Source organism: Neovison vison, chromosome 3, assembly GCF_020171115.1.
Source record: "Neovison vison isolate M4711 chromosome 3, ASM_NN_V1, whole genome shotgun sequence".
Lineage (NCBI taxonomy): Eukaryota > Metazoa > Chordata > Mammalia > Carnivora > Mustelidae > Neogale > Neogale vison.
The window spans coordinates 42,767,005-42,791,292 of record NC_058093.1 but is presented as its reverse complement, the minus strand read 5'-3'; the positions used below and the strand labels follow the sequence as shown (position 1 = coordinate 42,791,292).

At 53.1% G+C, this 24,288-nt stretch overlaps 1 protein-coding gene across 3 annotated transcripts in view; it reads right to left on the bottom strand.

The window, feature by feature from the left end:
- The window catches only part of AGAP1 (ArfGAP with GTPase domain, ankyrin repeat and PH domain 1), a 515,463-nt gene extending 491,651 nt beyond the window's left edge, over positions 1 to 23,812 (bottom strand). For all 3 annotated transcript variants that reach the window (XM_044241902.1, XM_044241903.1, XM_044241904.1), the window contains exon 1: positions 23,650 to 23,812. In XM_044241902.1, the coding sequence (XP_044097837.1) occupies positions 23,650 to 23,812 (163 nt within the window). The remainder of the gene's footprint in view (positions 1 to 23,649) is intronic.
- Between the last annotated feature and the right edge of the window lie 476 nt (positions 23,813 to 24,288).

Below are 24,288 nucleotides of genomic sequence, written 5' to 3'. Positions count from 1 at the left end.
TCTTCAGAATGTAACTGCACGGGCACGGGATGTGGGCTGATAGCCAATTTTATTTCTGCCATCTTTAAAGCTCATGATCAAAACCCCTTTTGTAAAGCCACTCAAAGATCACCGTCAACTCCGTCTGCTCAAAGCTGTGGAGACAGCGAGACTGTAATCGATCAATCACCTGATGACCACCGTTCCCGCCTGGATGATGGACCACGGCCACAGAAGAAACTGACCATGGTAACAGAATGTGGCAGGGCAGTGGTCTTCAGGCAGAGGAAGATGGCCAACCCTCCCCTCTGCATCTGGATATTGTTTGTGGGCCACGTGGGAGACTGGAGCCGCAGGGCTGGGGCCACACTTGGAGCCGGGAGCCGAGGCCTGGGTGAGCCCACAGCAGCTCCCCTCCCAACCGGGCAGCACAGCTCCTGTGACAGGTGCCCTGAAATCAGGCCTCACCCCAGACTACTCCACTTCCACTTTTCTGTAAGACAAATTTTAACCAAATTTCCTAATTTTTTCACAATTTGTTTTATATTTTTAAAACATTGTTCTGATCTAAACACACATTCTTTCAAATTTTCAGAACGTAATACCCTAATGTCTCTTATGCTTTCCCAGTAAAAATGAAATCTCTACAACTTCAATTAAAATAAGACTATAATAAATACGGAAAATACAGACATCGGATAAATACAATTAAATATATGAAGTAAACAAAGATATTATCAAACAATAAAGATATCATAAGAAGAAATCACAATAAAGATGGAAAGTAAGTAGTCTGGTTTGGGTCCAGAAATTCACTGTTGCCTGGTTCCACTCACTTTGGAAGTCCGCGCCTGAATGACCCACCAGCGTGGGCAGGGCAGGACAGGACATGGCCTGCAGCCCCAGCCCGATCCGCATGAATAATGACCACCTGTCCGCCCGTGTCACCATGGGACCTGGGGAAGGCGGAGGCAGGGAAGGACACTGTTATGGACTAAACTATGCACACACACCACCACCACCACCCCCAGTTCCTATGTTGAAGCCCAAACCATCAATGTGGTTGTACCTGCAGGCAATGCCTTCAAGGAGGCAGCCAAGGCTAAGCAACGTCATAAGGGTCCTAAGTATAAGGCTCTAATCCGGTAGAACCGGTATCCTCCTAAGAGGAGACAGTCACCAGGCACGCACACACAGAGGAGAGGTCACAAGGGGACATAAGGAGAAGGAGTCTGTCCACAGGTCAAGGAGAGAGACCTCAGAAGAATCCAAACCAGTCACCACCTCAAACTCAGACTTCCAGCCTCTAGGACTGAGACAGTCAACATCTGTTGCTTGGGCCGGTCAGTCTGCGACAGGACAGCCTGCAGACAGATCTAGACCCCAAGCCCTTCCCACACCCCACAGCAACCCCAGCCCGTCAGATCTCACCCCGCAGGTTGCTGGATGCATCTGCCGGCAACTGCCCATCACAGCACCTGCCTGGCCAACTGCTGGGTCAATTACATTAGAGGGCGAATCCCACCGTGGAGACCCAGCTGGTGGAGGGCCTCCCTGCTCAGGGCCCTCCCTCAGGCTGAGCATCCACACTGCCGATCCCCAGTAGAGGTGAGCTGAAGTCTCCCAGGGAAGCCAAACGAATGCACACCCACCAGACAGACAGCCATGCATGCCCGGATATGGCAGGAGGCCAGCTGGAGGAGGACCGGTCAGGGAGGGCCACAGCATGGGCCGTGCACCCGGGTGCCAAGCACCCACACTCAGGTCCTCTGAAGAAAGCAGGAAGCACTGAGGCTCGGGAATTAAAAAGACTGTCTCAAGGCGCACAGCTAGAAAGCAGCAGCAGCAGCATACTTCTGAGACCTGCCCTTCGACCCTGCACGGACTGCCCCTCCACCAGCAGTTATGGGACAGGGAAGCAGAAAACAGCATAAGGAAGGTTCAAACAATAGACTCCCGAGTTTGGGAACTGAAAAGGGCACACAGCATCTCTGGTTTGTGTGGGGAGCAGAGACCACCACTCAGGAAAGGGCTTCCTTCCACGGGACATTCAGTGCTGCTCGGCATGCCCAGAAACAGGGGGGCCCTGAGGGACAGTAAGACACGTGGCGACAGCAGTGATGTCTAGAGAGGAAGGAAGCATGGCCAAGTGTGCACCCATGGAAACCTCACGGTTGTCCCAAGCAGCAGCACAAACCATGCTCCATCACCTGTCACAGTCCACGGGACCCCTGGTCCACGAAGCCCACACGCAGCCCAGCAACATTTCCCCACGTCCCGCAGGCACCTCCGCTCTCAAAAGTACCTCACATCCACTAAGGTTTAAAAGGCGACACAGTCCACCGCGTCTTCCCAGTTCCCTGTAGGTTTAATGTCTGTCCTTCAGATGTGCATGGAGTCACTCGAAATGTCTGAAGCTGCTGGTATGTTTGCCTGTGATGTCCATACATCTTAAAGATGAGCACCTGTGTCAGAAGTCACCAATGAACCTATCACATTCTCTTTTGAAGCCACAAAGTGTCCAGCTCAACAGAGCTTCTCAAACGGAAGTACAAGGAAGTGGTGGACTTCAGCAGAGACCTGAAACCACTCTTGCGACGTGTGACTAGCATCTCGTCACTGACAGCCTGTGCCCATTCTCCCAGCTCTTGGAGACAGCTTCCCCACAGGCCATCGGGACCAGCCCTCCTCTCTGCTACCATCCCTGTGGGGCTGTCACTCCAGCTGGCCAAGGGGTGGCTGAAGCTCTCCAGGAACAGGAGGTCCGGGTGGTGGCCAAGAAGAAAATGGCAGTGTCTCCATGACACGGGACCTGTGCCTCCTCCCTGGACCCCATCGGTGGGCTTGGCTCAGTCCAGCCCCAGGGCTGGCTCGCCAGCTGGCCTCCCACGAGGATGTGCCCCCCACAGCCTTCTGGGAAACGTCATGTGTGCCTGCAGGACCTACAATGGGATTCTGATGTTTTCAACCACGGACCAGAACGGACTAACTTAGCATTCACCTCCCCCCGCCCCTGCCAGATTAAAGAATAAGCAATTTCTATCCTAAAAAGCAAAGATTATCTGCTTAGGGCAAAGACTACTGAAATTTAAGAACTTTTTTTTTTAGTGCCCTAAATTCTGCGATTCTCAAAATGGCAGCCATGGCCACCTCAAATTCCCACCTCACCGATTCATTACCATGACAGGGGCCTCTTTTCTGGGATAACCAGATGCCAGGACATCCACGTCACACAGCAGGCATGCAACTTGCTGCTACCCATGGACTCAGTCAAGGGAAAGGCCTCTGAGGTCCTTCTGTTGGCCGGCGGTCAGGCTGGAGCTCCCGCCACCCAGCAGGCCCTGGATGACCACAGGTCCAGGCCCGAGGAGCATAATCCCAGAGCTTTCTGAGCCCTCGCTGGGGAAGGACAGGCGATCCCACAATTAGACAAAGTGCATAGGCCACACGTGGGCACTGGGTCAGGGACCTTCTGAATGACCTCAGGGGAGCAGCGACACAGGATCTGAGGGGTGCAGGACATGGACCGCCAGGGAGTCTGAGGAGGATGGGGTGGCCCCAGGGAACTGCTAAGGAGCACGACCAGGCAGGCCTGTGGCAAAGGGCCCTGGGGGCTAAACAAAGTAACTCCTTTTTCTTTATTTACCCCATGACTTGCTCTCAGCAGGGTTAGGGGTGAGGTCAAGGAATCTTGACTTCCTTCTGATCGCCCGCTGAACCATTAGAGGCTTTTAAGCAGGGCAGGGCCTGGCCAGATTTGTTTTGGAACCTATTTCTGGGTGAGCCAAGCTGTCAAACGCGAATTACCACATCAACATCCTTGGACATCGAGCACAGATGCACAGACAAGCCGGCACGCACCGAGGGGAGACTTGATGGGACAGCCTGTGCTTACTCACGTCAACAGAGACCCACGTTTGTCTCACACACACACACACACCCCCATGCAGGGGAAAGCCCATGTTGGGCTGATCTTAAAACATCTCAGCAGAATCCCAGGGGTGACCACACTGCCAAACCTGGGAAGCCTGTAAGATCATTATTCAGTTGGAAGAGCCCGACATTCTCTAGAAGGCTGACCGTGGCAGGGCTGCACACTGTGGGAGCTTTTGGCTTTTTAAGGAAGAAAGGCCTGAAGACTGGCCCCTCCAGGACTGGCTCCTCCAGGACGGCGCGTGTGTGCCGTGGAGACGGCAAGGGGAGGGCTGACGGGCCAGCATACCGCAGGTCAACAGCACCCCCCCTCCACCTGACACAGTGACAGGAACATGGGGAGGGAGAAAACAACACCCCACACACCTCCAAACTACACGAGCTCTCACTGTCTGGGGTCCGGAAGATGCCAGTAGCAAAGCCACATCTGGACTAGAGAAGCTTCGACGGGCCCAGTAAACCGCAGACAACCAAACCCGATGGCAGCTGGCCAGAGGAGCATACCCAAGCGGGACCAGGAGCGCCCACCTCGACAACCGCAGCCAACAAGTCCCTCAGCAGAAGGACCCAGGCCGGCCAGGACCCCTCATTCCTACTAACAGGATAGCACATTCTTAGAATATCCAAAAGCACTTCCTAATGTTTTCACTCGTGTATGTTCATTTCCTGGAAAGGGAGGCAAAGGGCAGGCTCTCTGGCTGGCCTGGAAGTTTGCGGCTCTCCGAAGACATGGGAGCTGCTGAGCACGGCAGGTAGGACCTCTGTGAGGCCAGCGATGGCCCTGTCCGGAGGTCTGTTCTGCAGTGAGCACCACAGAAAGAAAGGTGGGAATGCAGAAGGACGTGCGTGGAATATATTATTTTTCTATGTCCTGAAAACCACTTCTCATCCTCGGGATGTGCCTCCAAAAGTTAAAAAACAGACATCCCAGAACCCCAGCTGAGATAGTATCTGCCTCTCCGGTGTTCTGTTGATGTGGCATCAGAGCAGGAAGTGATGTGGACACCCCATCATCTCCCCTCCCCACACTGAACCCCACCATGAGCACTTGCGTAAAACTCCGCAGGAGCAAATCCACTCTTTGAGGAAATCACTCAGGGTTTTCTCCCCACCCCGTAAATAAAGGAACTAAGCTCTCCAGAAGGTGGAGTTGTCAAAGACTTCCAAATAAAGGTTTCCAGGTCTACTCTTGGCCAGAGAACAAGTGAGCGATTTCCCTGAGCCAGGCAAAGGTTAATAATCAGAGAGGTTCATTAAGACTGTCCTGGGGGGCGCCTGGGTGGTTCAGTGGGTTGAGCTTCTGCTTTTGGCTCGGGTCATGATCCCAGGGTCCTGGGATCGAGCCCCGCATCGGGCTCTCTGCTGGGCAGGGAACCTGCTTCCCCCTCTCTCTCTGCCTGCCTCTCTGCCTACTTGTGATCTCTTGTCTGTCAAATAAATAAATTTAAAAAAAAAAAAAAAAAGACTATCCTGGGCTCAGGCTGCCAGACACTTAGTCATAAAGAGCAGGGTGGAATTTGCCTACTCCAGCACTGGAGGCGGGATGGGAGAGAGACATCCCCACAAGGAGTCGGTTTCCTAGAAAACTCTGGGGAGAAGGAGCCAACAGAGGCTCCCATTTACTTCCCATTCCCCTGTCAGCCCTTCTCATTGAGAAGTCCTTGATCCCGGTGAGATCCCGGTGAGCACACAGGTACACACACCTGCGGCTGTCCCCCGAGAAAGACATGTGCCAGGTAAGGCTTAGTCAGCACTGGGCCCTGCACACAGAGCAGAAGCTGGAGGGAACCACAGAGGGGTAGCAGACCAGGCTGCGGGACAGCCACCAGATGCCAAAGTCGTGACAATTAAAAATTTCCCCGAACACTGCAAAACTGCCCCATCCCCCCATTAAAAACCACCGATCTTGGCCAAACACTTGGGATTACAGGCAGGGAAACTGAGGCCAGGGGTCACAAAGCAATGCAGAGGATGGAGGCCTGACTACCGATGTCTGCCTACCACCTCCTGCCCACCTCATCTCAGTGCCTGCGCCTCGCGCCCGCTGCGGAGGACCTGAAAGGCAGCTCTTCATGTTACCCAGACGGTCCCAGAAGCACCCAATACGTAACCAGACATTACCCAGAAGCACCCAAATGGGTCTGGTTTTTACACACACAACCGCGTGTGACCACAGCCTCTCTCCCTTGGGCCTCTTCACCCAGTTCCCACTTCACCTCTCCCCCACCTCGGCCTCACCCCCACACTCCCTGTTGGTACAAGACAGCTCACAGCCCATCACACACAGATGGCACATGCTCTTTTTAGAAGACTTCATTTATTTATTAGAGAGAGAGAGCATAAGAGGAGGGAGCAGCAGGCAGAGAAGCAGGCTCGCTGCTGAGCCCGGAGCCCAATGCGCGACTTGATCCGGAGCCCAATGCGCGACTTGATCCCAGGACCGTATCATGATCTGAGCCAAAGGCAGACGCTTCACCGAATGAGCCCCCCAGGAGCCCTCCTCCTTCTGCAGGACGGGTGTCACCCCGAAGCCATCCCCGCCAGGAGCCTGCAGAGCCTCAGCCCCAAGTGGAGACTCTCACACTGCTGGCAAGAGCGAAAAACCCAACAGCTGACTTGGAAAAGTTGGGCAGTTCTCTAAAAGTCAGATACACACCCACCCAATGTCCCGGGCACCTCACTCCTAGGTATTTACCAAGGGAGCATGTGGCCGCATGAAGAACCACATGCTCACAGCACTTTATCGGCACAAACCAAACCCATGAACATGGCAATCAGTGTCCATCGACAGGATTAACCATGGTAGAGCCACACAAGAGAACACTAGTCAGCAGTGAAAAAGAACTCACTGCCAATACACCCAGCAAGCGGAATGAGCCTCACAATCACCACAGGGAGTGAATGAAGCTAGAAAAGAAGGGGGCTTTGCTGCACTATTTCATTTCTATTAAATTCCAGAAAACAAGAACTAACTCACGGTGACAGAAAGCACATCAGTGCAAGCAGATGGGGGGCAGCAGGAGGGCTGGAGAGAGAGCAAGAGCGCATGTGCAAGGGCAGAGGGCGACAGAAGCACAAGCAGATGCCCTGCTGAGCATGGGAGCCTGCTTGGGGCTCAATCTCACCGCCCCGAGATCCTGACCTGAGCCAAAGCCGAGGGTGGAACACTTACCCAAACTGAGCCACCCAGGTGCCCACCAGCTTTAACTTTAACAGGAACTGCCCACAGCATCCCCTCACACGAGGGCACGGGCCGTGCGGACGGCGCAGACGTCGCGGACGGTGCAGATGGCTACTCCCAGTTAGCAGCGCCGCACGCCTGCAAACCATGACAATGCCAGCAAGGAAAGGGGGGCCCTGAGGCTGCAACCCCAGGCAGGGCACTGTGGTCAGCTCCCCGCGGCCAGCTCCCTGCACAGGACGGGGTCAGGACCAGAACATGGTTAAGAATCCAGACCATCACCAAAGGCTGACGGTAGGAATGCTGTGGCCAGAGCCCCAGACGGGCATCAGAGAACCCCATTCCAGAAAGCCACCCACTGCACAACCCGAGAGAGTCTACGCCGGCCCTCCAGCCCAGGCCCCGGTGGGAAAGTGGGGCTGTGCCCAGGACCCAGCCAGCCCACTCCTGTGGTGAAAAGTAAACCCTGTGCCAAGCTTCCCAATTGGGAAACTGGCTCCGCTCCCCCATGAACGCAGCACCAGGAGAGCACCTCGATTCGACCTCCCGGCTCAGCGCCTCACTTTGCGTGACCTCAGGCAAATCCCTTGATTCCCAGGGTATCAATTTCTCCCTATTATGCTAATTATAGCCCAGAGGAAAAGTAACTTCTATTTATATGTGTTAAAAATTAACTGCTTGCTAGCATCTCCATTATTAAAATGTCACATAATTCGTGTGGCTTCGGTTTAAGAGCAGTACTTCCAACCAGCCCAGATTAAAGGTGCTGCAGACTTTCTGGACTTGGGCGTCTTTTCAATGGCACACCATCTGGAAGTTGTCCCTGTCCCAGACCTGCCGCTGCAAGCAGCCAGCCTGCCACCGTGTCTCCTCCTTGTGCCACCAAAACCAGCACTCGGCATCCCAGCATCACCAAACCTCAGCGACGCAGTCAACATGATCTGCAGCTTTTCTTTTCTTTAAAACTTCAGCAATAGGTAAAACACTGGGGGTGGGTATGAGCTTCCAATCACCAACTAGAACCTGCAGGCCTTGGTCTGATAAGAGAGGCTTCCTCTGTGTTTCACTAAAACATCATGACTGTAACTCCTGAGTCTAAACCCTAAATTTGCCAGCTCCAAGGTGTGGGTGGATTCAGGCAAGGGTTCAAACCCTGGCTCTCAGGCTCCAGACCTGTCAAATGAGGGTCCTACCACATCTATCCTGGGGAAACCTGGATAAAAGGACAGAAAGCATGTTTAAGCCCTCACCACGGGGTCTCATGCACAGCACACACTCAGGAAACAGCTGGAGCGGTTATGGGTTGTACCAAGTGAAGAAAGGGAAGAAACTGGGAGGGAGGGAGGGTGTTCCTGAAATGTTTCGTAGAAATTTCTGGAATCCAGAGCAGGAGCAGCTGTCAGAGACGCCTCCAGGCAACAAACGGTGTCATTTACAAGGCTGCCTGCCTGGCTGCGGGAGCAGAACTGTAACCCCAGGCCCAAGAGGGACATCCCTGCACCAGCCTCTCCCTGGAGGTCTGCACGGCACAGGGCAATCTCAGGGAGCGGTTTCTGTCTTCTCTTCCTCAAAATGAACTCGTAGCTAAGGTCTGGGATGGAACAACCTGGGAGGAGAACGTGGAGGCCCCTGGGCCAGTTGGCTGCAGCGCTGGGCCTGGAACATGGGAGCACTCCAAACCCGCCCCACAGACTCCCAGCAGCTGCTCCCTCTGGGGCTTTCCAGGTACAGAAGCTCAGCATGGAAAAGGTCACGACTGATCACCAACAAATTCCCCAACGAAAGAGAGTCAGCCCAGCCCAAGTAGGACCTGGCTGCCTGGGGCTTTAGAGAGAAAGAATCAGCAAGGGGCTGTTCCAGCTCCAGCTTCCCTCAGGCTCAGGGAAAAGGTCAGAAGCTAGCCTGAGATCACAGTGCTCATAGAAAAACCATCAGAAGACATACTCTAGTCAACTCCATAAGCAGACGGCTAGGGTCTCGGTCTAACAGGCTGTCCCTTCAGCCCCTTGCCCACCAGCCCCTGCCTCCCCATCTCTGCAGAGTGTGGAGGGAGGAACGCAGCACGGACGTGGGTCAGGGAAAACAAGCCTAAGCGTGAGGCCAACAGTAGTGGCCTAGAGGCTCAGTGGCCCTTCTCCTGGGGACACAGCCTCTGACAGCCCCTCGTCAGGAGTGGTCCCAGCAGCATATTTTCAAACCAAAAAAGAAACTCTTGGTCAAATAAACTCAGGTTTCTGATTACAATTCCTGTGTTTATGTCCAGAAAGCCCCAAAAAGGCAATACCATATTAACTGTAGTTCAAGTCATGTTTTTCAAATATTGGAACCCAAGATCCCAAAACCCCCGTATCTAACAGGAATTATGTAACAAGAGCCAAGGTAACAGTAACCATGGAACATGGATCTTCCAAACACATGTTTCTGGAAAAGTTCACTGCAATTAGCTCTTACACGGTATCTTCCTACAGAATTCTTAGGCAGGGACTGTTTTCAGAAGCCACAGGTGGGTGCAGCAGGGTGAGGAACTATTGTTCTCTGGCGTGAGAAGGTGCAGACGCCCCCCGCCCCCGGCCATGCAGATGGTCCACGCATGTCTCCACTGCCCACCCTCCTGAGAACAAATCACGGCCAAGGCTGCCAGGCTGCTTTTGGGATAAAACGGGGGAAAGACATCCCCACGTGTCCACAAACACACACACCAGAGACAGAAAGAGAAGGGAGAAGGATGGCTGGGCGGCAGACGGCCCTGGATCCCCGGGAAGCAGCATTTACGATAAGGCCTCAGAAACAAGAGGCCTTTCAGTACTCAGGGGGCGCCAAGCTATAAGGAGAGTTTGGGTTGCCTGTTACGGAAATGACCAGATGAACTGTACAGGCCAGTCTCTGGGGAACACCCTCCTCCACAATAACTCACGAACGAGGCTGGATCGCACTTTCATAAACTGCTGGAAGGGCCAAAGCATCGTGTCCCACCACAGAGGACACGTTCAAAAGCTAAGCTTTCCCACTTGGGGCGGGGGGGGGGGGGAGTAGCTTTCCCACATTGTGAGAAAGGAAGGAGTGGGGAGAGAGGGAGGGGCACTGGAGCCACCAACCTTTTCTTCAGAAACTCAACCCCCTCGCTGAGTGACAAAGAGGTGACAACCGAGACACATTGTGCCATAAATTCCCCTTAGCTCAAAGCCTGCTTGCCGTGAAGACAGGACTGCGACCAAATGGAAATTAAAGCCCGAGCTCTGCTAGAGATTTTGTACACACAGACCCATTCAAACTGAAATCTGGCAAAGAAACAAAGGTAGGTCCCTGAGCAAAAATGCTGGAAGTCCTGGGAAGGGGAGAGGAGAGTCCGACCGGCCAGCAGAATCGGGGCCCACCCGGAGAGGACTCTTGTGTGTAGAAGACCTGAGAGAGGATCCGGGAAGGAATCTGCTGACTCAGTAACCCCCCCACCACCACCCAGGCCTTCCGGTCCAGCCAGCTCTGGGCAGGATGCGGAGAGCACTGCAGGGGGCAGATGAGGAGGAGGCTGGGGACTCTACCAGCCCACTGTGAAGTCACTGCTGGCGCAAGGACAACCCGGAAGACATGCCCCTTTTGGGCCCAGTCTGGAGAACAGGAATTTGGGGCTAATCAGGTTCTATAATTAACACTGTGATTAACACTGCAGAGACAAGAATCACACTGTAATTCAGCTCCCCATTCAGGGCCACGATGACTGCCATTCTGGAGGCTGCTCCCTCAAACTCGTGAACCAGCGAGGTGACTGAGAGCTTAATTAGACTTCTAGGATCTGCCTTAAAACCTGCCATATAAGTCATACACATAACAGACGTGTTCATCACACCGGCTGCTTTCAACACATGCCCATTACGACGACAATGACACACCATCACCAGGTTAGACAGCTGCACACCTGCTGTTTACCGTCTCTAAGTCTGGGGGACCAGAGTACTACAGAGTGCTGGAGATTATCATCCACGAGGTTCTTCAGCACATGCCTGCCCACGCTCAGGTGTCAGAAGGAAGCCTTCAAGAGATGCACCCATGTCGGTGCTAGTTTTCCATGGACTACATGGGTTACACACACACACACACGCAATATGTTTCCTCCCCTTGACTGGACACTGCTTTACGGAGTGAGATTTCACTCTGTGACTTTGTTGGGGGAGGAGAATTATGGATAGAAACAATTCAACACAAGGCCCTAGGGCAATCTGACCTAATCTGACCATCTCCTCCTCCCCCCACCCATCCCCACCTCTGCCAGACTTGGTCATTTTGGAGAATGAGGAGCAATGAAAGGGGCAGTTGTGGTGGTCACTTCAGAGACAGGGGGAACCCTGAGATCAAAGTTCAACCCCTTCTAAATTGAAGGACCAAAGGGACATGTGTGTCCCAAGAATTCCATGGCAAGTCACGAGGCAGGAGCCTGTCTCGGATCCCCAAGCAAGAGGTATCTGTCTGCTATAGGCCACACAGAGTCACCATGGCTGTCAGCCTCCACGACATCATCCCCCTTCCAGGAAGCGATCACAATGTAACTTATTAAATAAGAAAATGCCTGTCTTCCATATCAACACATGGGCTACTCCTAAAACCAAAATCCTCTGTGCCATCCCATCCCCAAAACTACCAAGGACCCAAGAGGGGCTGCCCTCCCAAATACACACCCTGAAATGGGGAATTTAAGTCAGAATTCACTCCAAGTTTCCTTCTAGGTTCACATCTGAACTAAATCAACAGTAACACAACAAAATGCTGTCCTTCCAGACCCCAAATTAAACCAACTCCCTGCAGAATGAGACCCCCTCACAAGCGACCCACACTCAGCCCGTGTGTTGCCCCTCTCTGCCAGCACTGCACCTCGAACCAGATGCCCTAACACCCTGCCTAGCACCATTTCCAGCAATCCTTTGGATTCCAAGCCAAAATCGGATGAGCCTTGGAAAACTCTGAAATGTAGAGAAAACGCTAGATAACAATCCTCTGGCTGGATGGGGAGACACGCCGCACTGACGAGGAGAGAAGCAAGGCAAAGGGAACAGAAGAGTTCCTCTAAACATTCTTTCAGTTCTGTGTGTTCGACAATTTTCATCACAAAACGCTGAGGAAAAGAAAGCCTCCTCAAGCTCAAGCTGTAGTTAATCTGCAAATTTTGTCTCTTAGTCACAAAACGCCTTGTTCGTATGATTCCCAGGCCCTAGAATAGTACACTGCTCCCTCCCTAAGCAGACCTAGAAGGAGGTGCCTGAGACCGCACAGGTGGGTGAGGGCTCCGTCCACCCGGATGCGCAATTGCCTCTTACCACACTCTGCTCAACACAACACACCCCAGCATCAATGCCAGCAAGTGGAGGGGTGCCGATCTCTCCAGACGAGAGTACAGCTGTACCACTCTATGTCTTTTATCTCTAAGCAGGCAATCTGCAAAACTCCCAGTGCACAGCAACCTGCGTCCCATCAGAAGGAGAAGGTGGAATTCTAGAAGAACACAGACTCTTAATTGGAACTTTGGAATTCTGAAGCACTTTCAGGACAAGTTGCCCTCCCAGCACCTCCAGGCCTCACTTGGCATGGGGGCAGGGCGGGGGGTGGTGGCGAGGCAACAAACCACATGCCACTGCACATGATTTTAGCACCACTCTGGTGATGTCTCCTGGCCAGCTGGGAACTTAGGGAAAGAGTGTAGGATTTGGGGAGTCTAAAGCAGGGGGAAGAGGGGGGGAGAAAGGAAAAGAAAAAACCTGTAGATTCAGACTGTGAACGAAAAGAGACAAGTAACTCTTTTATTCCCCAGAATGAGATGACCAGAAAGGCAAACACAGACTGAGAAACTCCAGTAAAACTGAAATTTTCTAAGTGAAAAAATGGAAACTGGCTTTTCTGCGTGAACACAGTGAGACCTCTTTGGGCAAAGATGAGTTTTCCAAGGCCTCCTGATAGATGACAGGGTCCCCTGTCAAAAACCCCCCACGACATTAGCTTTCTGCCTTTTGAGGCTCAAACAAGGCATCTTCCAGGAGCCCCCGGGCCTCTTCACGGCACCCTCGATACCCCCCAGCTCACTACACACCTGGCCCAAAGCACAAACCTGTCCTGTTCACACCTGGCAAATGGCCCATTCACCTCTGTACTCCCAGCACCTGGCTCTACAAGTCTATGGATTCAAGCCATTAAGTGGAAACTACATACACCTAATAGACAGGAACAGCCACAGACTTGGGTAGAGAGCCCGACGTAAAGATGTAAGTTCAGGTTTAGCTCCAGACCGATACATCAGTCAAGCATCCCGGGGTACGCCCTCGGCACTGCTCTGAAAAAGGAACAGCTGGCCAAGAGACTCTGGTTGGACAAGCTAGACTTCAGGGGCCACCACAGTCCAAGGGCTATGAGCAACAACTCAATCATGTAAGCCCCCACCTGGGGCAGATTCAGCCCCTGGACAGATACACACCAGCCAGACTCCGGAGCGACTCTCATCCACACACCTCGGACACCCATTTAAAGTCTGCAGGGTAGGAAGAGGCCACAATGCCTGTCTCTTGTCCTGCTCCAGAGACAGGGTGATTCCCTGATCTACATATGCAAATCAGCCCCACAAGGACAGGGCCCTCTTCCACAAATCCCAGGTAACTGTTGCACATGGCCCCGTACACCCCCTTCCCAAACCCCAGGGCATCCATAGTTGGAATCCCTTCATCAAACCTCAAGGATCAAACCTCAGTCTCTCATCTCCCCCACTCCAACCTGAGGCTCACAGGCCACAATGGTGGCCTGCACCTCCCTGACCATCTCCTGGGGCCTGTCTGTGCTCCCACCTTGCCCCATTTAACAGCCTGGATGATGGTCCCGGTTTTGAGCCCTCCCCACCAGCCCCCACGACTGCAGCCACCAACACCCCCTCTAGCCTGCAGGGCCACAGCTGAGCATCACAGTGCTCCCCTCCCCGAATGGAAATCCATAATCAATAGTTTCCTGCTCCCCAATAAAAATGCTCCTGACCTGCTCTCTGGGAGAGCAGAGGCTCTTCTCCATCACCCAGGACTCCTTGAGTCTCTGTATGCTGAGGACCCATCCTGTTACCCACTAGCCGGAAAACCCTCCACTGCCTGAATCCCACCCACCCTCCAAACTGGGTTAATCCCATTCCCTGCAAGGCAGCCCTGGCTTTCTCACGTAGCCTGGAACTACTGTGGCCCCTTATCTCAGTTTGTATTCCCGTGGCCTCGTGAGCTAGATCTAAGGTGTGCTGGCAGAAGGCCTCAGGTCCCGTACATCTGCTTGCCCTCCCCCACCCCAGATTTTAAAAACTGCCCTTTACCCCACTGTAGGTGCTTCATAAAACCTTGCCTATTGATTCTCACACTAGCTACTTCCATGCTAAGCTGGGACAATAAACACAGCCCTCCCACCCCCATCCCTCAAAATAAACATTTTTTGTGTGAAGCCACTGGAGAAGCTCTCCCGCACGCACACACCCTCCCACCCTCATGAGCTCCCAGGTTTGGCCCCGGTCAGTGTGGCCTTTGTCGAGAGGATGGGCAGCTCCAGATCACCACAGAAGGAACAAAGAAAATAACCCCTTGAGAGTAACAGAGTTGGCAACACTTAGCTTTTTTCCTTTCCTGTCTTGCACATAATTGCTACAAACAACAGAAACTGAGGAGTGCTAATATGTAACTATAGGACCACAGAACAGCTTAGGCCCAGAGTAGAAAATGAGTTTCCATTCAAATGCCAACACAGATCCAAAGGTTACTTAACACCCAGGATGGGTGTGGTGAGATGGATCCTGGACTGGGCTGGGATCCTCCAGAATGAGTACCCCCAACTGATTACTGATTTGCCAAGAGCCAGGGAGAGCCCAAAGGGGCCCATGCCGGCCTCAGGGGAACTGTGCCATCCACATTTTAAAGGAAAGTACTTCCTGGTGAAGGATTTCACTCACACAGCTTTTCTTTACAGAGCTGTAATTATTCATCTAACAAGGATTTAACAGTTCATAGAAAAATCCTAAAATCTAAGACAGTGCCGGAAATTTATTAGCCACTTAAATATTTGTTTATGAACAAACAAGGCAGAGAATTAAAATCAAAGGCAGAAGGCAATCCCTAAGCCCCATGAACTGAACACTGAACAGCAATGAAAGGTCTCTTCAGACTGGTGCTGTGCTGCCTACCGACCAGACAGACTGGTTTCATGGTTGGTGTGTCCACACAGGTAACATCACACAGCTCCCCACTCCTAGGTACCTGATAGGAACCAAAAGACCAGTACGAGAATGTTCTCAGTGGCACTGTTCGTAGCAGCCAGAAACAGGAAACCATGCAAATGCCCATCAATGGGAGAACGCACCAATAAACCAAGGCAACCTCCTATAACTGAACTCAACCCAGAGCCCAGACGGGTCCTGGCTGTGCCGAATGCCTCGTCTGTTCATCTGAATGCCGGTGACATACATGTGCTCAGTCCGTGAAAACCTCCTCCCTGATGACTCGGGCATCTTTCTGTAATAATGCTCTAGGTGAAAAAAGAGCTCAGAAAAATTTAGGAGCTTGAAGTGGTCCCAGTCCCAGCAATCCCAAACTCAAAATAGTAACACATGGACAAGCAGAGACCCAGACGTGGTTGTTGAGCCTACAACTGAAACAATGCTCTTGTCCGTCTGAAATCAGGCTCTCCAGCCTGCACTAATGGCAGCCGGGTCAGAACGGGAGAGGGAACCACACGTGACTGCGGCACCCCAGGTCCTCAAGAACCACCACGAAGGGTGGGTTGGCAGGCTTCAGCCAAGCACCCTCCCTGGAAGATAGGCCTGCTCTCCCCTCACGGAAAAGGACAACTGGAAGCAAACAGCTGAATCTCAGGGCCATCAGCTCTCTCCAAATCAATTTCGTTTTCATTACAGAAACCAGGAAGCAACCAGCTCACCTGCAAGACCAAATCTTTGCTGAAGGCCACCACCCGTCCTCACGCAGAGGGAACGCTTCTGGTCTTGCACTTCAGAGGTAAAAACTCTGCCAGGAACCTAAGGTGGGTCTTGTTTTGTCGCAGGCATTGATTAAAAAAAAAAAAAAAAAATTTCTAATTTCTTCCTTTCATCATTATTGTTGGTATGTCCCTGTCAACTAAAACTCTTTGAACTCAAATTAAATGGACTTCCAAAAGACACTCTTCTCCCTTGAAGACTATTATCTGGGAACACGGGAACAGTGGCTTCGGTGAGGCTGTGTCCTAAGCTGGAAATCAACATGGTTCTATTTGCAGGAGCCTGTTGAATGTTGACATTTCTAAGACCAAACATAAATCAAAAGTGAACATGGCCGGTAATTATTTGAATTCTTCTCCCAGGATCATGAAAAGTGTTTCCCACCCTTAAAAAATGAAAAATAAAAAGCTGCTTCTAAACCACGATGCTAATGACAAGCAGACGGCATGAGCAGCTTTAAAGATGAGACAGTTGCTTGTGTAGAAACACTGTACAAATACTCCAACACTGCAGCCCAAAAAAAGACAATCCCCACCAAACAGCGGGAGAAGTGTGAAATTTGCAAATGAGGCCCTGGTTAAACAAAAACACCAATCTGTTCCCAGACAGCTCAGGGTGGCCACCTGTTCCGGGCTGGTGGCAAGTTCTGATTACCAGTGGAAGAAACAATATCTGAGGCCTGACACTCCCCTCTTGGGCCCGGGTCCCCACCCTGGAGCCTATATTTAGCCTGCTCTTTATGGAAAATGTTCCGACCTCGCACACAAACTATTTGGCTAGTTATTCAAAGGGTCCATTAACAACCTCTTCTGTGGGGGTGGCACTGTTCTCTTTCCCTCGCAATCCCCAGAGGCAACCAAGACACCACTTTCCAGCCTCAGGCAGTTGAGAGCAGGGGCCCAGGAAGGCTGGAGGGACCTGACCGGAACAACCCTGCCCCAGGGTGGGTTATCAGTGCGTCTCGGGAAAGTCACTTTACTCGCAGCCCTGCATACGGGCTTCCTACTCCATAAAGCAAGAACCCACAATCCCTCTCAGCCCCTCAGAAGCACAGAGCTCCTGGAAGAGGGGCCCACGGCGGCACATACAAAGCCTTGCCCTCATCCCCAGTCCCAAAATAACAGATGCTGCAGAGACTGCGGCTTAATTTCTGCAGAGGGCCTCCTCCTTAGAGAGAGGCACTTAACAAAGGGAAGGAATTATGCAGCTAAGCACCAGATCAGAACTCCGAACCCTGGATTTTAAAAATAACTAAGCCTGATCCGCTTTGCCAAACTCAATCACTTAAGCAAAGGACTCAGAGGATCTGCAGCGTAGAGAAGGGGGGGTGGGAGGTGGGGGAACGGGTTTGTTTGAATGTTGAGAAACACGAGACAAGACCAAATCAGTTGTTAAAACAAGCCGGAGCGAGACTCACAAACTATAAACACCTGCAGGGTACACAGGGGGTAAAAGAAAAAAAAAAAAAAGAAGAAGATGAAGGATGCAAATTAAGGGATTTTAGTCTTAACCAAATAAAAAGTCTGGTTTGGAAAAACAAAACAAAACAACAACAAAAAAAAAAAAAAAAAAAACCAGAGGTGGCAGTGACAGGGCCCCAGGATTTGTTATGAAGTTTCCTGCAGCTGCTCGAGTGCCTTCTCGGCTCTGAGTCACGTCCTTCAGGCTCCCCGTCAGGTCAGCCCTCCCAGGCTGCTCGTAACACGCAGCTCGCCTCCTTCACTGAAAGGCTCTTCCAGCTCCACACCGGCGATAACAAAACGTTATCCTCTGACGAATCCCCCAGCCAACTGAAGTTTGACGAGCCCCTTCTAAATGCACAGGGGACTCCAAGAAGCCGCAAAAATCTCCAGAAGACGGGAAGGAAAGCGAACGCCACAGCAGAGGGGCCTTCAAGCGGGAGCAGCTCCCTACAGGATCCCCCGGTCATGTCCACCCCCGTGTGACTGCCTCCCTCACGGGCACTCAGCATCGTGGATGTAGCCTGAACAGTGACATGAACCCGTTCGGACCTGGATTTCGATCCCTTCTCCATGATGCCTCAGTTGTGTGGCCTTAACGAACTCCCCAGCGACCGGCCCTCACCTGTCACCCTCACCTGCACCTGCACGTAAGCATGCGTGCCCACCAGCGGGCCCAGAGAGGTCCTGCCCGCTGGAGCTCCTCCACCCACAGCAACACTTCTCACACAGTGGTCCCTGGACCAGCAGCTCTGGCAGCCTCTGGAAACTCCTTCGAAAAACACATTCCTGGGCCCCACTCCGGACCTACAGAGCTAGGAACTTGGGGGCTGGCGGCCAGCAGTCTGCTTCCCTCCATGTCATCCAACTGCACTTGAACTTGGGGAACCACGGCTCTCAGTGTTACAGTGAAGATACATCACGTCAGTCTTCTCCGCTGGAAAGTCACTCACACCCAACACAAAGGAACACCCTCGCTGTGCAGAGCGCCTGGCGGAAAAGGTTCTCAGATTCATCAAGCAGAGCCTTCCCTTCCCCTACACCCGGCTAAAGAAGCCTCATTTCCACCCCACACACATGGTGTTTAGTTTCCACCCAGGCTGAAACCCATCAGATCCAAAAGGTGCCCAGCCCTAACATCTGTACCCTCCTGACAAGTTTCAAAACGCCCTCAACTTCTGCCAGGGGATAAATGCTATTTATATTACCAATGAGGAGCAAAGAGACTCAAACTCCAGAGAAAAGGTTAGTCCGTCCGGCAAGTGAGCCGGTCAACAAACAAATCCTGGGCCTCCTCCAAGAGCCAGACATGACACACTGAATCGCTGAGGACATTAAAAAAATGAACAGGACCTTATTTCTGCCCTCAGAAAGCTCCCAGTCCTGCGGGCTAGAGAGGAGCCGAAGGACACGGAGCAGGCAGGCCGAAACTATGCCTGGGAGAGGTATGGGAAGATGCTGCCATCAGCCAGGCCAGAAGGGACATCTGGACTGTGAAAGAGATGGACACCGGGAAGATATGAACTTTAACCTGGAAGCAAGGAACGGCCAACTGAGAATTATTTCGAAGGAAGAAAGTGCAACATTTGTATCAATAACTAGAAGGCCCCATAACTGCATCTTCCGATTAAACCTGAAATATACAAATGCAGGCGATACTGGCAAAGAAAAATCATGCTCATCCATGGCAGGAAGAAAGTATTTGTTCCCTAGACACACACACAGGCAACAACCAGATTGAATAATGTCCTATATGAAAACCAGCTCTTACAAGCTCGCCACGGTGAGCAGCTTTACAGAAAAACAACACCCACAGCTACCAGCAGCACTGTCAGACCCTTCCTGGCAGAGGAAAGGCAGGCTGTGCTGGGGACCGCGGTGCTTCCAGCCTGCAGAGACTGTGAATGACCAGGAGCTCTGCTCTGGCTCGTAGGGAGCTGCGGAGCCAGCACCCAGGTCAGTCCAGCCCGCGGCCAGCTCTGACAAGTCTCCTCCATGTTCGGGACCTCAGTGGTGGCATCAAGATCCTGGGATCACCACAGGATGAACTGAGACGATGCAGGGTAAGCCCTTAGCACTCCACTGTCCGCAGATGCTCCACAGTGCAGCTGGATCACGGCATTAAGTGGCCCCTTACCCCACCTTCCCAGGTCCCCTGGTGCAGGGGCTCAGCCCAAGCACCCCTCCTCCCCACTCCATCGAAGTGCCCTTTCCAGAGACGCCAGGCAGAGCTCTCTGGCTGAGGACTGCGACTGCGCTCTCCTGCCTTTCTCTCCAGGGAAAGCTGCACAAACCACCAGTGGGGCTGGCAGGGAGCCTGATGGGCCACCTGGGAAAGGGGGGTGGTGTGGAGGCCTGAAAGCTGGTTAGGGGCTCAGCCACCACCCCAGCAAGTGAGCCCTCTGTGCTGCTATTCCCACCACAGTGCGACTGCTGGCAAACTGAATTACACGGTGCAGTCGCCAACAGAGACATGAGCCCTAAGAGAAGAGCAAGTTTCTTTAACAAGAAAGGCAGCTGACTTCGTTTACCTCAGACCCATCCACCCCAGACAGATTTTTTTTTAAAAGAGAACCAAACAGGGGAACCCAGACAAGCTCTCCACACCAGAAGCAGCGGATCCTGCCCTTGTGTCTGGGTCTGGAGAACATCCGTGCCACCCAGCTACGTTTCAGAGCATGCCACACCCCTGTGGGACACCCCAGAAATCTGACCAGGACAATCTGAAAACAGTAGGCAATGCTTCCTTAGAATCCAGAGATTTAGGAGAAAAAAAATGAATCTCTCAAAGTCTAAAATAAAAATTTGAAAAAAAAAAACTTTTTGACAAGTTATTATTTTAAAACAAAAACAAAATCATGTTTCCCAGCCTGCAAACAGGGTCCACAGACCCATTCTTATTTGGGACTCTCAGTGAACTCTTTCAAATAAGATAGACACAATTCAGCCCATCACCAAGAGATTTTCCAATCCAGACCCACTTACAATCACTTTGAAATGAGCTTTGAAAAGATGTTGGCCAAACAAGGCCACTCCTCACACCAACAGTAAAAACTCTTGAAAACACCAAAAAATAGAAAAATTTTAAATAAATTATGGCACAGCCAAATGCCGGATTATTATGCCAAAGTAAGAAATGATATCTCCAAAACTGTCTATATCACTCACAATATGCTAACCGAGAAACTCTGTAAATAGGAATCCAACTTTGTACATGTGCTCACAGAAGCAGGGGAAGACGAGCTGGGTAGCCTCTGAAATGCAGACTGTTTTCTGTTTGGTGGGACAAATGATTTTTAAACAACAATCTGCCCTGATGTGCACAGGCTTTCCTGATAGCAGATGGTTCTGTTTTAAAATTCAGAAAGACTTCTACTTGGCCGCTGTGTCATCCTGACTTGCAAGGTGCTAATGCTCTGGGCACGTGCCCACGTCCAGCCCTGGGCTCCTCCGAATGACGCCTGCAGCTTCCGGGCCCCACGGCCACACTCTTGGGCTCTGTATGAGTGAATAACCCACACACTACACAATCACACAAAATTGCTTCTGCACAGTGTTCTTTTCGTAGCAAAAATGTCCCCCTGCCATAATCGAGCAATCCTCTCAATTTCCAAAACATCAACAGTACAGACATAAATCACAACTGTATCTTAAAATCCGCACAGAGGGAGAGGACATTTCATTATCATGGATGAACTTACCTTTCGTTGGAAGGGGCAGTGTAAGGTGCTTTGGGAGGTACAGATCTACACTCCCTATTCAAATGACCCTCTGCTTTAGACCAGACTTGGAATGACCTCAGTCAAATGTTCAGGAGGTCATTATCCCTCCCTGAACCGCCGTCCTTCACGACAGGAAGATAATGAATCTGGCCCACATTCTCACAGGGCTGGTACAGATACACAATGAGATGATGAATGCAAGAGTATTTCTGCTAAAGTTCTATACAAATGAAAGGAGATATCACTGCTGACAGTAAAGCAAAGAACAGAAACATATGAGAATGGTTCTTAAGCTTCATTAACAGCCACACACAACACAGACATTCCTTTTTCTAACAGAAAAATAATAGCATCAAAGTCCCAAATAGGATTCATATTCAGTGATTCTGAGTCTTATTAAAAATGACAAGGATTCCAGCCAAGAAAGGGCTTAACTTGTCACATGGTAAAGGCAGACATCAAGCTACCAAAAACCTTCACCCAGAAACCATATAACATCTTTTTTTAAGAGAGAAAGAAAAGAAAAGAAAAATGTAACCACAGCCTCTTGCTAGAAAGTCAGACTGCTTTGCTGGAAGTGCGGGAGACCCCAGAGCTGGGCTTCCTGAATGAGAAAAGAGAACGAGGCGTCAGGAACCACACTCAACGAGAGGTCCCTGCACAGCCACGAGGTGCTCTCAGCCAAGGCAACCAACACTTGCCACTATCTTTTCAAGTGTTTCATCAGACTTCTATGGATACAGCCAGAGAGCTGCAAAGAGACAAGGGAAACAGGCACAGCGTCCCTTTCACTCTGACCACAACCAAGCCGATGCCCAGGCCCTGGAGGAACCTTCGTACAACATCACGCGGCCATCAGCAGATGCGTGCAGCTCCCACGGCCTCCCACAGGTCTCGTCAGAGGTATACGGGGACTCTCCAGCTCTCAAGGAATCTGGAAGCATCTTAAATTGCCAACAAGGCGGCCACGTGCTCTGACAGCCAGGTCCCACACAGGCTGGAGCACTGCTCCAATCCTCCCAGGGAACCAGCAGGTCCCCTGTGGATGCAGTCGGCCAATCGGCAGGCAGCCGGGCCGGGACGTGGTTCAAGTCCACGGCGCTGCCAAATGCCAAGAGGATCAGCACCACAGCACCCACCCTCCCCATCTAAACTGGCCAAGTGTCAAACCAAGACGCTCTGGGGTTAGTAGTTCGGACTGCATGATACCAAAGCAAAGCCTTCCTGTGGCCGATGCCGTCACAGATGGAGGGGAGCTGGGTGACTGCCTGTACCCAGGCTTTTGGACAAACTCCTGCCAGGCCTTGGAACATTCTCAATGTTCCTCAACAGTGGCCCCAGTGGTGTCTGGTTAGGACAGTCCGTAGCATGGCCCACCCACAGGCCTTGTACCACCTCTGGTCAACAGAGAGGAAAAACTGCTGACTGAGTGTTGGCTGGGGTGGAACACCACAGCCCATACTGACATCCCACCTTGTCCCCGCAGCGGATCTCGGTGGGGCCAACTGGAAAGACCAAGGAGACAACCAGAAACCTACTAGCAGAGAGGTAAGAACCACTCATAATCCCAAGAGAATACAGGCCCAAGAGAGGCGAACTCTGCAGCACCTCTCCAGCAGGGTCACAGCCACGCTGGACAAGCTGGAAGGGGGTGGCCTCTGGCCTGTGAAAGAGAGACCCTGAGGCTGAGGGACCCCCTCTCCTCCTGGTAGGGAAGGCTCTACTTCTAATCTGGCTCCAGACTTTTGGTAGAAAACACTCTAGGGAGACGAGCCTTTGCACTGAGGCAGGTGGACAGGCACGAGGACACGACACAGCCTGCAGCCCCGGCTGGCTGTCTGCACGGGCTCCATGAAGCTGTCTCCACCGGGCTCCCTGAATTGGGCAAAGACGAGAAGGGGGCGGCCCTGCCCCGCCTAAGCACTCTGGTCTGGGCCCCCAGCCCAGCAGCTGCACTTCCCCCAAACCTCTTCAACATCTAGCAAGACGCCCAGCCCTGGCCTGGTAACCTGTCACGGGTTCGGTGGCACCAACCCCGCCAGCAGTCCCCGGGGATCGGCTCGGTCCGGTCAGTAGGGCGGCCCGGGACGCGGCAGCATCGAGCCACCTTCGCACAGGAGAGACTCCACTGCCCATGATCAAATTAAGGCTGCCCGCCCATCTTCCCCGGGAGAGCTGGCGGCGCCCTCGGCCTCCCCCTCCGCCGTCGCCCGGCCTTGCAAGACATGAAGCACCGCAAAGCTCCCTCCGCGGGGCAGCCGCGTGCCACGGCCCCGCGCGTGTGTACACACGCACGCACACACACGCGCGCGCGCGCACCCCGCCGCGCCGGGGGCGCCCGCTCCCCCGCGCTTTCCAGAAGCCCCGCGGCCGCCCGGCCCTCACCTTCGATGGCGATGACGTGCTCCCGGATCTGGTTCTGCAGCACCGGCTCCTCCACGCGCTCCAGCAGCTCGTAGATGGAGTAGATGTTGGGGTGGACCGACTCGAAGCGCTGGATCTCGGCCCGGATGGCAGCCGAGTTGGCCAGCTGCTGCTGGTAGTTCATGGTGCAGGCGCCGCGCCCGGAGCCGCGCGCCCCCCGCCGCCGCCGCCGCCCCGCGCCCCGGGGCCCGCGGGCCGCCGAGCCCGGGGCGCCGCAGCCCCCGGGGAGCCGGGCCCGCCGGCGGCGGGCGGAGGAGGCGCGAGAAGAAAGGAGCGGGCGGAGCAGGCGCGGGGCCGGCCCGCAGACTCAGTTCATGGCCGGGACGCGCAGCCGGCGAGCGAGCGGGCCCCGGCGCCCCGGGTCAGCGGGCCCCCATGGAGCGCGCCGCGGCAGGCGCGGCCGGCCCCGGAGGAGGCTCGCTCGGGCGCCTTCCTGCGCTTCAGCCCCTTCCACCCCTAGGCGCTGCCCCGCCGAGCAGCCATTAAAGCCAGGCAGCCGCCGCGCTCCGAGCGCCGGGGCCAAGGGCCGGCCCCCGGGCAGTGGCCGCGCCGCTCTGGGCGCCCGGCCGCGGCGTGGGTCCGCGCTCTGCGTGCTGCGCT